Source organism: Haliotis asinina, chromosome 1 (genome assembly GCF_037392515.1).
Source record: "Haliotis asinina isolate JCU_RB_2024 chromosome 1, JCU_Hal_asi_v2, whole genome shotgun sequence".
Classification (NCBI taxonomy): Eukaryota; Metazoa; Mollusca; class Gastropoda; order Lepetellida; family Haliotidae; genus Haliotis; species Haliotis asinina.
In genome coordinates, this window is record NC_090280.1 from 83,945,800 (window position 1) to 83,964,284 (window position 18,485).

Sequence of the window (18,485 nt, forward strand, 5' to 3'; positions counted from 1 at the left end):
GGCCACCCTCACTGTACTGTAACTATACACCTGTTTCTAGGCCATCATCACTGTACTGTAACTATACACCTGTTCCTAGGCCACCCTCACTGTACTGTAACTATACACCTGTTCCTAGGCCATCCTCGCTGTACTGTAACTATACACCTGTATCTAGGCCACCCTCACTGTACTGTAACTATAACTAGTATCTGGCCCACCCTCACTGTACTGTAACTATACACCAGTATCTGGGCCACCCTCACTGTATTGTAACTATACACCTGTATCTAGGCCACCCTCACTGTACTGTAACTATTCACCAGTATCTGGCCCACCCTCACTGTACTGTAACTATAACTAGTATCTGGCCCACTCTCACTGTACTGTTACTATACACCTGTATCTAGGCCACCCTCACTGTACTGTAACTATACACCTGTTTCTAGACCACCCTCACTGTATTGTAACTATACACCTGTTTCTAGACCACCCTCACTGTACTGTAACTATACACCTGTTCCTAGGCCACCCTCACTGTACTGTAACTATAACTAGTATCTGGCCCACTCTCACTGTACTGTTACTATACACCTGTATCTAGGCCACCCTCACTGTACTGTAACTATACACCTGTTCCTAGGCCACCCTCACTGTACTGTAACTATACACCTGTTTCTAGGCCACCCTCACTGTACTGTAACTATACACCTGTTCCTAGGCCACCCTCACTGTACTGTAACTATAACTAGTATCTGGCCCACCCTCACTGTACTGTAACTATACACCTGTATCTAGGCCACCCTCACTGTACTGTAACTATACACCAGTATCTAGGCCACCCTCACTGTATTGTAACTATACACCAGTATCCGGTCCACCCTCACTAACTGTACCGTAACCTGCATCTGATCCGCCGGTCATTGACTCTATGTGTACCTCACTATCTCAACCACAGATCGCGCCCACTGAAGCAAACTTCATGTTATTGGTGCAATATGTCAAGAATGTTCTGCACAACTTAAAACATGTGTTGTTGAATTTATGCCGCTTTGCTATTTTAGGTCAAAGAGATAAGATTTGCTGAAAAATGGTTTCCTGATAGTGAGTACAGCATACGGCCCGTGGGACGGGACTTTTTTTTAATAGAACAGCCATAAAATGTACCACCTGAATACTTGAGTATACCTTACCCTGCCTGTACCATGTCTAAGAACCAGTGATCATTGCGTTTCCAACCGTTCACGTATGATGACTGGAATTACGATATTTCCAGGCTGATGTGATTAATGTAAAGCACCATTTAAGAAGAAATTATTCAGACGAGCGCGCTGTATCGCCAGAGGCCAATATATCGCAGACAGATAGCAATAAACGGCCAAAACTCTGAGTCACTCTTTCTATGGTCAAATTAAACCTGGTTCAAATCCCGGGTGGGTCACCCCATATGAATACTATTTCTGTTACCCCGCAGAGTTAGATATTCAGGCGAAAAAGGGGCATGGGCTAATGGTTAAGATATGAAAATATATGATTTTAAGAAATGACCCAATTTGATTTGAAAAGGAACCTACAAATTAACCTCGGTGCTGAGGTCCGAAGCCAACTGAAAACTTGGACAGCTTTTGCTTCCTGCAGGACCTTTGGGTTGACAGCTGTTTCATCCTCAATAACTAGCATTATTTATGTATCAAAATATATGGCCTACACATTCTGATCAGGACCCACAACTTTTTATGGTTACAGTTATCTGCCCTTAAGACTTAAGCTTTTCGGGGTTAAGGACAAGCATCAGTGAGAGCGAACATGAAGAAAATTTGGACTTTACAGAGCATTGGCGTTACTGAAAGATCTGGCGGCTGGGCAGATGATGTCATTCAGTGACTTTGAGACAGATTAGTCGGCTCAGTCACACGTGGGGTGTTCATGTTTCCTGCGGCGTGTCCCAGGGGAATAGTTCTACATAACCGGTTCGGACCAGTGTACAATACTAAAAAGTCCATGGTGTGCGTAACATAGTACGGACATTGACAAGAATAAAATACTTCACTGTGCTTCACCTGATCGCTAATTAGGTCGTTCATTGACAGTCTAGGGTTACATTGATGAGTCAACAAATGAGTCAACACGAAGTTTGCTTGAATTCATGGGTGCTCATTTCGTAAGGAAGGAAAGCGGTTTGTAGTAATGATAACAAAATTGAAAGTGAAACTCATGAAACTCATACAGTTTCAGAAGATATCGTGGTTGGGTTACATTTCAGATGCAGAAATCTTCACCCTGTGATGTTATTTTAGGAAATATTTTAAATAATAGCTCTGGAAAGCATAGAACCTGGAACCCAGTACCTAGTACCCGAGGAGTTACCTCCCTTGTATCGAACGCCTGGTCATGTTTTGTTCCACGTGATTATTCGTGGCCATTTCGTCATCATTTTTGTATATCCACAATAAACATGCAAACAACTGCACTGTTACATCTAAATAGATACAAATTGCCAATTCATGTTTATGCAATGTTTGCATGGAATTTTCAGCCGAAAGACGCCGAAAGACATTTCGTTGAGAATTCCGCAAGCAATTATATTTCAGAACAATCCAGTTGGAACGTCCCGAAAACTGTTTTAGTGCATGAGTTTCTCTGTGTGCGCGCGCGCGTGAGTGAGTGAGTGAGCGTGGGCGTACTTGCGTGCCTTCGTGCGTGTGTGTAAATGCATGTGTGGAAACTTTAGTTTTTATCGTTTTCAGGTAAAGGTTTCATGTTGCGAAAACACAGGTACATACATACGTACGTAATCTCTCAAACAAACGAAAACCACAGCAAATGCGTCTCGATCAGTTGTTGTGCCAAGAGAGTGGCGAGCGGAACATTATGAGCAATATGTGTAATCCCGATTTAATATGTATTAATTTGTTTGTGTTCACGTATGTTTGTTTGTTTGTTTGTTTATCTATTTGTTTGTCCTAATTCTTTGTATATATTTATTTCAGGGCTGTCAGGTAATGTTGAGAAACTTAGAGATTTAGTTTCACACCCTCAGAGTTTGCTTTTACTGCATTCGAGTGAATGTCCACATTGATTGGCTTTGTAATTAGTTCGGCTAGTTATTTTCGACTTCGGCGACGTAAGTCGACTACAGCAGAAGATACTACACGGAACAATGCCACGAAACAAACGTCACAAAGTCTCCAGTATATGCACGTGAATACGTCCACAGAAGGAATGTATATCACTACACTGACCATTGTCACAAGGTCTCCAGTATATGCACGTAAAAACATCCACAAAAGGAATGTGCATGTTCCAAATACACCTCGAGTACACCTCACATGTACACTACAATACATGTGCCATATGTGTGACTACACTCTTCAAAAAAAGAAACGCACAAGTCGTTCGACGACAATGCATTACACTAAAGGATTCGCTTTGTAACAATTTGAACAGGCGTGTCACGTTTTTATGTTTGTTCACATAACAAATTTTCTTCTCGGTTTAGGATTTAATGGAATATGTATAAAAACCACGATATAATTCATGATATTGCTGAATGTCTCTCTGCAGACAATTACAGTTGCAATAAACAAGTAGTTGGAAAACTTTAAAAGGGACAGAAATGATAACTTGATGTGGACATTAACTTGGGATAATTTATATGATCTTTTTGTCCGTTGTATATACGTCTATCACTAACAGTGACAGGACGATAACCGTCCGACGTTACAAACGTCTTCACATAGCCGGAACATTGCTGTCTGCGGCTGTAACAGCACTCACTCACTATATCTAGCGTTATTAGCCAGCCATGACTTTGTTCTTTATTGTAGATATAACACGTTCATACAACAGTAGGGGCGTTGGGGTAACCTAGAGGTGAAAACGTTCGTCCATCACGCCGAAAACTCGGTTTCGATTCCTAATATGGGCACAATGTATGAAACCCGATTCTGGTGTTCACCATGATATTGCTAAAACTAAACTCCCTCACTCACCCACTCATATAAGAAACCATATGTATGGTTATAACAAAGCCATGGTTAACACAAATTCTCCTCTGGATCTCTGGGGTAGTCTACTGGTTAAAATTTTGCTTGTCACACCGAAGGACCGGGTTCGAGGTCCAAAATGGGTACACTGTTTGAAGCCCATTTGTGGTGTTCTCTGCCGTGATGTTGCTGCAATATTGCTAAAAGTGGCGTAAAACCCATACCCACTCACTCACTAATGTCGGTCTAAATGTAAACACTAACACTAAAATTTTAGTCCTACCAGTTGTATTGAGTATATAGTTGCATTTCTAGTCCTGGAATATATGTCTCTGGCATATTTGCTGTGCCTGAAAAGCTTCAGGTTTCAGCAGTCAATTCCATTTTCAACAAAAACACACGTTTACAGTGTTGATATTTCGCATTGTCGACATGTGTATGTTATCTTTACATCTACAAACGCAACACGCACAGCACATTGACGTCAAACCAGACAGAAACAAAGATGGCGAGCCTCCAATACATACACTGCGCATGTCACAAAATGGCGGCATGGCATAGTGTGTTATGTCCTTAGTGTGCTGTCTGTGCGGGTCGGTGGCAAAGGAAGACACAAAAAATGTATATTATCATAGTCTAAGGTCGCTAGGTCGACCCTACCAGCAGTACTACCCGTTAAACTTTAGAGTACAGTTTCATATTGTTTGGCTTCTAACCAATTAATATTTTTCCAGTATATTTAGAGGGTAATAATACAATAGATCCCAACAAACACATGACGTCATTGTGTTTTTTATTCTGTTTTTATTCTCTTTTGCCACCCCTGTCGTGTTCTGTGTTTTGTGAATGTTGTGGAGATGTAGTGATGTAGCGCGTCCCAAAATGTCGTGGAAAGCCATGTAGTGTTCTGAGAGTATGTCCAAGTTGCTATGCCAAGATCTGTGCATAACATCATGCGACAGTCTATCTCATACACTGGGAATCTATAGACAAGACGTTAGACAGGATAGAGACATCTCCAACGGAATTAGGCAAAGGGCACTACATATTTGACAGGTCTTTTTGTGCACAGTGACACTATCTGAAAATAGGTTGCTTTAACAGAAATATTCCATCTGTCAGTTAATGATTTTTTAAGCAAGGGTAGACAAATATCATATAAGTATTATTTTTAAATATCGAAATTCCCTAGCAGACTTTGTTATTCGTTATTTTATTCAATAGCTATACACAGACTATCTAACTCATCTGGTGACGGTCACCTCGATATTCAAAATGATGTATCTTTATATACGGAATTCTCCTGTATTTCCATTTTTGGAATCACTACAGATATCTCTTTCATTTTAATCCTAATTTCAGTTATCGACTCACACATTATTTTTACATATTTACCGCTGTTCGTTGTATATTACGTAGAGAATTGGTCGGGGAATTTCAAATAGTTATAACCGACACTGTTCGTTCATTCATTCAATCATTCATTCTTTCATGTATTATTCATTCATTCATTCATTCATTCATTCATTCATTCATTCATTCATTTATTTATTTATTTTTATTATTTTTTTATCAACACATGTATCTGGGTTCGGGTATCTGGATTTACTGTAAGGTGTTCTGCACAGACCGTGTGTGTGTGTTAGCCGCTGCGTTAGCACCTATACATAACACGTACTTCCGAATATTAAACGGCTATTGAATTTAAGATACAGCTGGTGAATCTGGTGATGATTCCAGTATTGCAAACTGCATATAACGTAACTTGCACTATTATCTCTGTAACGTAAAGGACCCAGTACTGTATTCAGCATCGTAATGTTCTAAAGGAATGAGCTCTGCGATTTTAACAGCGCAAAAATGCGAATATAATATTTCTGTTGCAAATGCTATAACTGTGCGTCATTGTATCTACGTTGTCCCAAATATGTTATGTCCAGGGTCAGTTTCGTAAAGCAATCTTAGTGTTACGACGTCTTAAGTCTGTGATAGGTACTTGGGTTACGACATCGTAAGCTTGTGACAAATACCTGGGGATATGACGTCGTAACTCTGTGATATGTAGTTGGGCTTACGAACGTCGTAAGTCTGTGATATGTAATTAGGCTTACGAACGTCGTAAGTCTGTTATAAATATTTGGGCTTACGAAGGTCGTTGCGCTAAGATGGCTTTGTGAAAAGGAGCTGTGGTGGGACAGCTGAGAATTGTCAGTCTATATCGTGTCTTACCATGTTGTAGAGGCTGTGTGTCAACGTGGTGTTCCCGCCGACGTCGTATTCCTGCTCGACTCCTCCAACAGCATCTGGGGCCCTGACTTCACCAAACAGCTGGAGTTTGTCGGCAATGTCGTCAGCATGTTTCAGATAGGCGAGCGATTTACCCGCGTTGCCATAGCAACGTTTGGCCGTTACACGGAAACGCAGTTTCATCTAGATGACTATTTCAATAAGCAGGACATGATTGATGCCATTCTGAATATCAGGGAGACGAATGGTGATGCAACAAATACTGCCCAAGCTATCAGGTACGGCTCATTCACACAAATGCATCACGTCAAGAAATATTGTACAAACATCCATGCATCACGTCAAGAAATATTATACTTACATTCGTTCATCACGTCAAGAGACTATTGTACCTGCATTCGTGCATCGCGTCAACAAAAAAAACTTACTGTCGTTCATCACGTCAAGAAATATTGTACTTACATTCGTACATTACCTCAAGAAATATTGTACCTTCATTCGTGCATCACGTCAAAAAATATTGTACTTACTCCCGTTCATCGGGTCAAGAAATATTGCACTCACATTCATGCATCACCTCAAGAAATATTGTACATTCGTGCATCACGTCAAAAACAGTTTACTTACTCTCGTGCATCACGTCAAGAAATATCATAGTCACACTGATACATCACGTCAAGGAATGTTATAGCCACACTGATACATCACGTCAAGGAATGTTATAGTCACACTGATGCACCACGTCAAGAAATATTATAGCCACACTGATACATCACGTCAAGGAATGTTATAGCCACACTGATACATCACGTCAAGGAATGTTATAGTCACACTGATACACCACGTCGAGAAATATTATAGCCACACTGATACATCACGTCAAGGAATGTTATAGTCACACTGATACACCACGTCAAGAAATATTATAGCCACACTGATACATCACGTCAAGGAATGTTATAGCCACACTGATACATCACGTCGAGGAATGTTATAGCCACACTGATACATCACGTCGAGGAATGTTATAGCCACACTGATACATCACGTCAAGGAATGTTATAGCCACACTGATACATCACGTCAAGGAATGTTATAGCCACACTGAAACATCACGTCAAGAAATGTTATAGCCACACTGATACATCACGTCAAGAAATGTTATAGCCACACTGAAACATCACGTCAAGAAATATTATAGCCACACTGATACATCACGTCAAGGAATGTTATAGCCACACTGATACATCACGTCAAGGAATGGTATAGCCACACTGATACATCACGTCAAGGAATGTTATAGCCACACTGATACATCACGTCAAGGAATATTATAGCCATGGGTTCTTTTAAGTGCATGGGGTTGTGTACTGTACACTAGGGGTCGTGTCAACACTGAAAGAGTCAACATACAAAGTTGACTCCAAGGTTTTCACACCCAGTCACATGTGGGGTCGATCCCGACACCTCAACTTCGCTGGATCACTAGCATTAGCCAGCTCACCCTCCGCGTCCCATGTCTTACAATGAGGGGCAGTGGTGTTGCCTTGTGTCTGAATCGTTTGATCGTCACGCCTAACATCCAAATTGGACTCACTCACTCACTCATAAAAAAAGAACCAGTAATTAGTCTTTTTTGTAGGTAAACCTAATCTCTATTATGGTACAGGTACATGCGGAGAAAGATGTTCAACCCCAGGCACGGCGCAAGAAGAGGCGTGTCCAGGGTCGGCATCGTTGTGACCGACGGACAGTCTCACAACATCCTCAAGACCGTGTGGGAGGCTTCCAAAGCTAAGAAGCAGAACATCAATATGTTTGCACTTGGCGTGGGGTCGATGACCAACCTGCGGGAGTTGAAAGGGATCTCCAGCAAACCGTCCATAGACTACTTTTTCCAGGTCGGGGGATACTCCGCACTCGACCACCTCAAGGAGAAGCTTGCACTTAGAACTTGTCAAGGTGAGTGCTTAGCGGCCGAACCAGGAAACATCCGGGTTAGAACGGATTTTCAGCAACCCATCTTTGTCGTAAAAGGCGACTACCGGGATCAGGTGGTCAGTCTCACAGACTTCATTGACACATGGCATCGTATCATATTTGCATATATGGATGTTCATGATGTTGAGCAGTCTGGTCCATACTCGGTTAGGGTGCGACATTAAACGGCAAACAAACAAAGAAAAATAAACTTATATTGTTAAACATTGTACAACGCCTAACACCGATGGCACACGCTGTACACGACTAACTGTTCAGACCCTTACATTGAAAACATGCGTTGTACAAGGCTGACTGAATAACATTTCATGAGAGACGCATGGTGGTATATTGTCTTTCATGGTGGTATATAGCAATATTCATTGAGAATACATTTAGGCCGATAACATTATTTCACAAAATGTAACTAAATGAGATTTGATATAATCGTTCACGTTGATGTATCTAACGAATGGATATTATTTGGTTATTTTTGTTGGTTCCCAGTGTTGTTCCACACAACCATAGACGATATGTTTATGTTATTTCTGTTGGTTCTCAGTATTGTTCCACACAACCATAGAAGATATGTTTATGTTATTTCTGTTGGTTCCCAGTATTGTTCCACACAACCATAGACAATATGGTTATGTTATTTCTGTTGGTTCCCAGTATTGTTCCACACAACCATAGACAATATGTTTATGTTTTTATCTGTTGGTTCCCAGTATTGTTCCACACAACCATAGACAATATGTTTATGTTTTTATCTGGTGGTTCCCAGTATTGTTCCACACAACCATAGACAATATGTTTATGTTTTTATCTGGTGGTTCCCAGTATTGTTCCACACAACCATAGACAATATGTTTATGTTATTTCTGGTGGTTCCCAGTATTGTTCCACACAACCATAGACAATATGTTTATGTTTTTATCTGGTGGTTCTCAGTATTGTTCCACACAACCATAGACAATATGTTTATGTTATTTCTGTTGGTTCCCAGCATTGTTCCACACAACCATAGACGATATGTTTATGTTATTTCTGTTGGTTCCCAGTATTGTTCCACACAACCATAGACAATATGTTTATGTTTTTATCTGGTGGTTCCCAGTATTGTTCCACACAACCATAGACAATATGTTTATGTTTTTATCTGTTGGTTCCCAGTATTGTTCCACACAACCATAGACAACATGTTTATGTTTTTATCTGGTGGTTCCCAGTATTGTTCCACACTACCATAGACAATATGTTTATGTTATTTCTGTTGGTTCCCAGTATTGTTCCACACAACCATAGACGATATGTTTATGTTATTTCTGTTGGTTCCCAGTATTGTTCCACACAACCATAGACAATATGTTTATGTTTTTATCTGGTGGTTCCCAGTATTGTTCCACACAACCATAGACAACATGTTTATGTTTTTATCTGTTGGTTCCCAGTATTGTTCCACACAACCATAGACAACATGTTTATGTTTTTATCTGGTGGTTCCCAGTATTGTTCCACACTACCATAGACAATATGTTTATGTTATTTCTGTTGGTTCCCAGTATTGTTCCACACAACCATAGACAATATGTTTATGTTATTTCTGTTGGTTCCCAGTATTGTTCCACACAACCATAGACAATATGTTCATGCTGTTTCTGTTTGCGTCGCAGTGACTGGGCCCCCGGAGAAAACGACACGGGCTGTGCCGAAGGCTCCCACTACGATCAGGACAAGTAAGTTAAACATAGCTCTTTAACGTTTTCACAAATCCGCCAAGTCCTATCTACAGTAATGGCCGAGTTCTTCGGATTTAGGATAACGTCTTTCTTATGTCTGATCCCGGATGATGTAATAATGTTTCCACTTTCTTCCAGCTACGACAACGCCGTCAACAACAACTACATACTTGGACACGCTGCAGAGATGTGAGTTTGGTTTGGTAGTTAAATATGAATCACACCGAAGTATTTGTGTATTAGGCTGTCTTTCAATACAATTTACTGATGTTTGTAACTGAGATAAAAGGCAAGTAGTATATACTATCTAGAATATGGAATTGTATCCAAAAGATTACTAGCACAATACTGTAATTTGCGTCTACCGTTCCGTTTTTTTAGCAAGGGTAGGTCAGTTTATTGGTATAAACTTACCTGATAGTTGAATGTTATACATAGCAGCCAATCAAACTCTGATATCTACCAGACTCGAGTTAGAAGTAATCTTCAGCAAACAATGCTTGTCGTAGCAAGTGACTAACGGGAATGGGTGGGCAAGCTTGCTGATCATCGTGTCCCAATTGCGAAGAGTAATACTCTTGCTGATCACGGGAATGTCTGGTCTAGACTCGATTTTTACTGACGGTGGCATATAGCTGTAATGTTGCTGAATGCGGCCCTAAACAATAATCAAAGAATATGTTTAAGTACCACATGACCCTTGGTATATTCAGAGACTCAACTACTCCTGGTCTCTGAACCATGTCAGAAACGACAGACTCACCTTCACGAATGTGGTTCCAGTTCTCGTGTCTATATTGATTTGAGTGCGATATTAAAAAACAAATGACACAGAAATAAACTCAAAACTAACCACCTTCTCTCTTCAGTGTGTTTGAACAAGAAAGCAGACATTGTGTTTGCCCTGGACTCCTCCAACCAGATTAGCACTCAGGACTTCTGGAACCAGATCCGGTTTGTTCGCGAGTTCGCAAAGAACCTGGACATCGGTCCGAACAAAACAAGAGTTGGCCTCATCGTCTACACCGACCAGGTCCTTGAGGGATTCGAACTCAACACGTACCAGGATGTACATGACGTCACTACCGGTCTCCTGGCTGTGGAGAGAAGCGCTGGAGGAACCCGAATTGGGGAGGCTGTTCGATATATCAGGACCAAAAGCTTTCGGAGGAGTCTTGCTCGACGCAATGTCGCGCAAATCGGAGTCATCCTGGCAGCGAGTCAGTCCTACAATATCGGCAGGACTAAGAAGGAGGCGGACATGGCCAGAAAGAGTGGTATCAAACTGTTCGCCATTGGTGCAGGTAAAATATAGAATATATAACCCAGTCTCGACTATCAGTAAAGTATATACATAGGGATGCATCAAGGATTTTGGAAAAGAGGGGGTGCACAAAGATAATTAATTCCAAAGATTAGTTCGATTAAAGATTAATGCTTCTTGGGGATTTTTCCGGGGAAGAGTGGTGCGCCCATGAATTCAGTTTGGTGTAAAGGAAAGAGTAGCTTTTGAATTGAAAGAAATGATCTCAGAAAATCAGTGATGACACCACGTGTTTGCGTCACGGTTAAGCATGTTCTGTCCTACCCTGCCTGTAGCACCAACCATTCAAGTTCTGCCTAAAATGGAAGTAGTTTTCCGGTACTCCTGCCTTGCGGACGGTTTATTTTATAAACGGACTGTTTATTTGTCTGATATACATTGTCCCCTCAAATGTTATTTTCCTACCTTATAAATGAATTCAGAATCCTGGCTGTAAAGTCCTGATTGCTGATTGGACACTTCCAAAATCTCGATCAAATCGTTTGACGTTGTCCGTTTGTCATACAGATCCCGAAACAGATGTATCCAAGAAATCCCATGCAAGTCTAGAATATGTGGCAAGTCTATACTTCCACAGTTTCAGGCTGAACATGAAGAAATTCTAGTGGCTCCTTTTCATTAAATTTTATTAATATTTTTACGAATAGTATTTTTGTGTGAAAACATGTTCTTTTCAGAAACAAAATGCTGCTCTGGGTTTTACCTCACAAAAATAATTACGAATACTTTGACTGTCTTTTCTCCTAAGAAACACTGGCCTCCTTTATTTTCTTTTTGTAACAAGAGGAGTTAAAAATATCAAAACTCTCCGCAGGTTTAAAAGTTTGGGTAATTTGTTTATTGTTGCGTGGTTATTTGGCCGTTTATAATCATCCCTGACCTGTCTGAATGTGTCCTAATTTCGTGGTGACGTTGCAGGTCATGACGTGAACGATGAAGAAATGCAAGTATTGACTAATGGTCAGGATGGACGGAGTTTGTTCAGACTGGACAGCTTCGAGAATCTGCAGGACATAATTCCCGAGTTTACAACCGATGCCTGTACAGGTGAGAGCAGCTTTGAGTGAGTGAGTGAGTGAGTGAGTGAGTGAGTGCGTGAGTGAGTGAGTGAGTGAGTGAGTGAGTGAGTGGGTTTAAAGCCGTATTAGATAGCGTTATAGTTATATCACAGGGAGGCAGTTTGATTTGAAAGGAAAACAGGAAGTGATAAATGCCTCAGTCGAGCACTACTGCGATGGAACCCACGATGATATAAGGTGCTGGCAGTCCTAGAACCACAAGCAGAACGAATCAGGGGCTCCGTCATAGTTCCCCAGTACGTCCAACCCAGGTAGCATTCAGACGTTAGCCCAGTGTTTACCAATGTCTGCCAATGTTGGCCCAGCTCTGAATGCTATCTGGGCGTGACGCAACTCCCCATATTTACTTATAGCGCCGCTGAAGACTGCGTTGCAATCCCTTAATGTTCAAGAAGCACAAACATCAAAATCTTCGAGTAAACATTTTCGCTTCAACATGGAAGCGAAGATCTTGGGCCTAAGTACAATACGGTCTTAACTTTATGTCATACGTAAGCATGTGGTAAAGGATAGAGTAACGATGTATCGTAACGTTGCGAACGGTTTTTTGAGGATCGGGACTATGGACCGATAAAGTTAAAGTTACAGACTGTTGCCCTAGACTTATATTAACGCATAATAAGGTTGTTTTTTTCTTAAAGACTATTCTGGCGCCATTCAACTCGGAACTGTAATGAATTTTATTGTTTCATTTTTCAGTTGAACCATCCATTCTTCCTGTTGCTGATCAACGTAAGTGTAAATGCTTGTCCTAGGTACATTCTTGATTACACCATTTTCATATCAGAATCAAACATATCTGCTCTAGGGTAATTAGTCTACGAGCTAACTGTCCATCACTTAAACGTTAGGTCTGCATGCAGACAACAGTCTGGTGATACAGCTGTGTGACCCGATTTTGCATGTTACGTGGGGTCTTTTAACGTGTAACCTTGGTCTCTGAACCCGTACTGCTGCTGACCAAGGGTCTTTTCAATGACCCTGTTTCTGTGACAAGTTTTTTTTCTTGTGACATTACAGTAAACTATAACGGATGTACAGTGGTCCCTTATTTTAGTACCTTATCTTTGAAGTTACTTCGTTATAACTGTAGATAGTGACCCTTGAAGATCCGGGCAAGAATTAGTCTTCAGCAGCCCATACTTGTAGGAGACGACGTACGGGATGGGGTGGTTCGGGTCGCTGACCTGGGTGTCATCGTTGCTCATGCTGTTGTTCACTGAATTGTCTCGTCCAGGCTCGATTATTTACAGTCCGCCACCATAAAGATGGAATATTGCTGAGTGTGGCGTGAACAACGAGCAACCAACCATTGTAGGCATGTCTACCCAAATATACCATTACCCATTTGAGTCTGTTTGGCCTGTTTCTGAGATATACAGAAGGTTTCCGGGATGGGTAAAACACTTCGTTTTATCCATCAGTTCGTTATATCCAACAGTTCGTTTTATCCATCAGTACGTTATATCCAATAGTTCCAGCGTGCTTGTTAAAACGTAGTGCACTGTGCATATTTTGACATATACCTAGGGTAAACTATAACCCGTGTCACCTTGTAACTAACGAATGTCTTTTTTCACAGCGTGCGGCTTCAGACAGGAAGCAGATCTCATGTTTGTCCTGGACAGTGTGAATGCTGGACGGACCAACACCAAGAAGTCTTTAGAGTTTATCAAGTCCATAGCAAGAGCAGTTGACATTGACAAAGACAAGGTACAGATAGGCCTCATGTCCGCGGAGTGTCAGACACCTACAGAAGGGTTCTCACTCAACCGACACGGAAACAAGAAATCTCTTGTTAATGCCCTGTCAGAAATGAAAGGAACAGACTTTTCCAGCCTGTTGAAAGACATGAGGCGGTCGTCATTTAACAAGAAGAAGGGCGGGCGTTACGATGCAAAGAAGGTAGCGGTGCTGCTTGTTGACGGAAATCTGGAGCAGCCTCTGAAGGCCCTGAGGGAGGCCCGGCACGCCCGGGTGAGGGGGGTGGAGGTGTATGTGGTCCAAGTGGGCAATGGGAGACCACAGAAAGAGATGAAGATGATGTGTGATGCCCCCTCGCAGCAGCACTTCTTCCAGGTGGAGAACTACGACGAGCTGAAGGGTCTGCAGAACCAACTGCTGGATATGCTCTGTGACGGTGTGTAGCATGTTGTGCAGCATGTCGTCTTGAGGAATGTATTAGTAGTTCAGTTCATGCCACACAGGGTGGGCTAGCATCGGCCAGGCCAGTGATCCAATGAGCTTATGGTGCCGGGATCGAGCCCACCTGTGACCAGATGTAGAACAAACAACCTTGGAGTCAACTTTGTGTGCAGACTCTTTCAGTGTTGTCACATCCCCTGGGGTACAGTATACAACCCTGTGCACTTAAAAGAACTCACCAATCCGTTGGAATATGACCAGATGGTGGCCACATGAATACATGCAAACACCTGGTTGTGGGTACGGCATCGTGCAGTAAATTACTGTGACTATGTGTCCCAGTCCATTCAACTGTTAATTGATACCTAGTGGCTGCGAGAGTTGTATGAACCGCAGGGAGTTGAGATTGAAAATGTGATGCAGTGTTGAGATTGACATCCAATGCTCCAGGGAACACAAAGCATGTCGTTGGAGCGGTCGTAAAAGTACCAGGATCTGTGTCATTTCGCACAGTCGTCTAAGAACTGGGATGCATATTATAGGAACCTAGTCTAAGAAGTGGGATGTATGTAATTACAGCACTCGAATGAGGGAGCGCTATGATTGTCCCTTAGAAGTTTCGAGAAGGTAGAGAGCACAACTTTATCGTAATTGTTAAAGACATGAAATTGTTAAACATAATATTTCAAATACAATTGAAATATAAATATACACTAATGTACTCCTTCTTACGTTACAGAATTATAGTGGCCGTATTTAACCTGTCCACCACGTCCGGAGCACAGGGACCAGCCATGGCTAGAATGGACATTTAGCGCTCAGATCTTCTAGGAAATCCAAAGATTGGGAAAACGAAAAAACTGCTTCGATGGAGATTTCCAAATTCCACTTCTCTTCACATTGTGATACTTCCGGGTCTGAGTTGGCCATCAAATACACGGAATTGTGATGGGCCAGTACATTCACCATTAAATGCCCAATCCTCTACGTTAGCGCTAAAAGGGATGCCGTGCAATATAAGACAGTGCCGAAAGTCAGATAGTTCAGATCATATGATTGGCTGCATCTGGTGGACTGGCGGGAGTGATCTAACATGCGCCTGCTCTCGGCCAATCAGCACAGAGAACATTGTGACTAGGCAACACTCATCCGGTGTAACCTTGGTCTCTGAACCCGTACTGCTTCTGACAAATACCCAAGGGTCTTTTCAATGACCCTGAATGAGTGGAGCGTGAATGTGTGAGTGAGTGCGAGTCCTGGTTCGAATCCTGATACTACATGCTGTTGATGCTTTCTACTGCTGCATGCAGACCTTTTTTTCTGCTGCATGCAAATACCTTTTTTTCTGCTGCATGCAGATGATTTATTCTGCTGCATGTAGACGATTTTATTCTGCTGCACAGATGGGTTACTTGTTTGCAAATATGACTTGTTACCTGCGTGACATTAGTCACATAATTTGTAAATTGTTGAGAAAATGTATATACGTTGAGTAATGTGTATATATGTATATTACTGTAAATATTAAAGTAAAATGTTCAGCTACAATAAACAATGTTGCTATCTCACAGTTATATTTCAAAAGTAAGTTGCGAGTAGAGATAAAATTAAATTATAATACTTAATCGGTTTTGTGTAGTCTATACTGACGCCCGCTATGACCTTTGTCAAAAGAGAGTGAATGTGGTTTTATGCCGCTTACCGCAATACTATAGCAATACGACAGCGAGGGACACCAGACATAGGCTTCGCACTTTGTACGAAAGGAAATTTCTGAGTGTGTTTAACAAACAAACAAACAGATTTCGGCACACCTTCTTCGCCTGAAATAAAATATTGATTAAAAATGAGAATTTCAAATATGGGACTTATATATAATAAGGAGCTTCCAATACTTTCTACAAGTATTTTGCCACATGAAATTTATAAATGACCATGAATTTAGTATCAGTGAAGTCCTTCAGATCGCACTTCAATTCCTAGGACTGAGTCCCTGGTCACATTGAACAATAATCAAGGATCATTTTTCTTTGGTATTAAAAAAAATAAAAACAACGCACAACGATACGGCAAAGGCGCATTTTGATCCAATGTCATGATGTCGCATTATAATTGAGGTTACCAACATATTTCAAGTTTGGTCAGTTTTGGTTATCAATACATTTTTACAAGGAAGCTTAAAAGAAATTGTCGTTGCTTAACAATTACTGCATGGTTAGAACAGTATCAATGAGGAAAGAACATCTTCGTTCAGACTTTGAAGGTTACCAGGTTCCAGTATATGTAAGCATAGAATGTGTAAAACATTGTCAGTCTAAGTAAACTTAGTCTCAGTGTTATTCGTTACACACCACCCCAGAGTCTCAGTAGTGGGGTGTAACGAAAAGTACAGAGGCTAAGTTTACTTAGACTGAATATATTGTTCAAATCTACACCTTGTCACAAACCCAATACCTTCAACTCAGCATCAACAATAACTCGATGAGTGCGTATCCATATCACAATATGAACAGCGTGACCTCTCTTTCCAACATAGCAAAGACAAACAAACTTCTGATGGGATCATCCGACCCCCTTCAGATAGTGTCATCAACCCTGGATACAAATCACGTGACGGTACTGACGGAAGGGACACATGCAACAAGCATGACAGTGGATAACGACCGGGACATATCCACTTATCAACCACGAATCTCAATCAGCCGAACATCTACACATCTACACTTTACTTTTATCGCTGACTTATCTAGGCATGGGGGCACTTCTAGGCAAATTGGATATATTGGTGCAACTACCAGAAGCTGTTCTCACTAACCTATGATGGTCAAGGTCTGACAGCATTAGTCACACGACGTTCATTGGTTTGTGTAGCCCTGGATCAGACAGCCAGTGTGTTGTATTATAATGATGACATGAAACCGATGAAGATGACAACGTCCAGTAACATGACCACAGTGGTGACCACGCTGAACGCAATGCCCTACGACATGCTACTGTACAGAGGCATCATCTACTTTAGTGGCATTTTAGATGCACACTATAGGGGCAGTTAATGTTATCAATAACACAGTAGCGTATGTTCTCCAGTATATCTGGATGGATAAAGTTTTACTGTGTTTGACTCCTTGAAGTGAGGTATTGATCTGAAGAAGTCAGATTTTCCATCTTTCCTTATCTGACGACCACAAGAATCTGGGAACCGATATCTACAGAGAGAATCCATGTTTCAGTCTTTGACGAGGGCATCGTCGTAACATACGTTACCGTATGTACCGTTACAGTAGACCTGTTTGTCCAGAAACAAATATGGCATTATATTAGGGTGACAGTATAATCAGCGAGGACTGTTCGAAGTCCAATGCATTGAACAAGGACATTGCGCTGATGTCGCCTGTAAAATGCAGCCAGTGTAATTGATATTCTAACCAGATTAAAATGACTTTTGTTCCAAATACCATGGAGGTTGACTGTTATTGCAGTGATGAACATGCAGCGTTAGTTTTGAAATTTAACACGTCAAACTTGCCGGTAATCTTGCTTTACATTTTAAACTCAGTTGATTCAACACGAGTGAGGACAACACTACGTCTTGATCCAAGGTCATGACATCGCACTGTAGTCAGGGTATTTAATTAGTTTCGGCAACAAGACAAAGAAATTGTAGATGATAACATGTACTAAGAGGTCGTCTTTCGCTAGGTGCTGTTAAAATTGTGCAGGATATGGAGCAAAACCAAGCATAGATGAAGTTATTTTCTTTATGGAGACCAGCTGATGTTTGCCAACCTCCAATCTATGTAAAGTACCTGTAAAAAGCACTGTTTGAGTTTGCACGATGCATAGATCACAACGTGATGAACCAGTTTAAAAGTGATAGCCGAGTGTTCACCCTGGGTGACCTGCAACACTGATTACATCGTGATAACCTAGTAAATGCAGTTTTGAACCTTACGCCAGCGAAAGATTAGCAGAACACGTTGCATCACAATGACCTCACTCTAGCGGA

General features: G+C 41.3%; 1 protein-coding gene across 2 annotated transcripts in view; it reads left to right on the plus strand.

Moving 5' to 3' along the window:
• LOC137298282 (cartilage matrix protein-like) overlaps window positions 1-16,104 on the plus strand; it is a 46,120-nt gene extending 30,016 nt beyond the window's left edge. The window contains exons 3-11 of one of the 2 annotated variants that reach the window (XM_067830470.1): window positions 6,205-6,490; window positions 7,882-8,174; window positions 9,866-9,928; window positions 10,070-10,120; window positions 10,801-11,235; window positions 12,174-12,302; window positions 13,034-13,066; window positions 13,917-14,474; window positions 15,219-16,104. In XM_067830470.1, the coding sequence (XP_067686571.1) occupies window positions 6,205-6,490; window positions 7,882-8,174; window positions 9,866-9,928; window positions 10,070-10,120; window positions 10,801-11,235; window positions 12,174-12,302; window positions 13,034-13,066; window positions 13,917-14,474; window positions 15,219-15,226 (1,856 nt within the window). In that variant the 3' untranslated portion in view covers window positions 15,227-16,104. Of the gene's footprint in view, window positions 1-6,204; window positions 6,491-7,881; window positions 8,175-9,865; window positions 9,929-10,069; window positions 10,121-10,800; window positions 11,236-12,173; window positions 12,303-13,033; window positions 13,067-13,916; window positions 14,483-15,218 lie in introns of those variants that run through there. The other variant, XM_067830478.1, reaches the window with a different exon arrangement.
• Window positions 16,105-18,485: the final 2,381 nt, after the last annotated feature.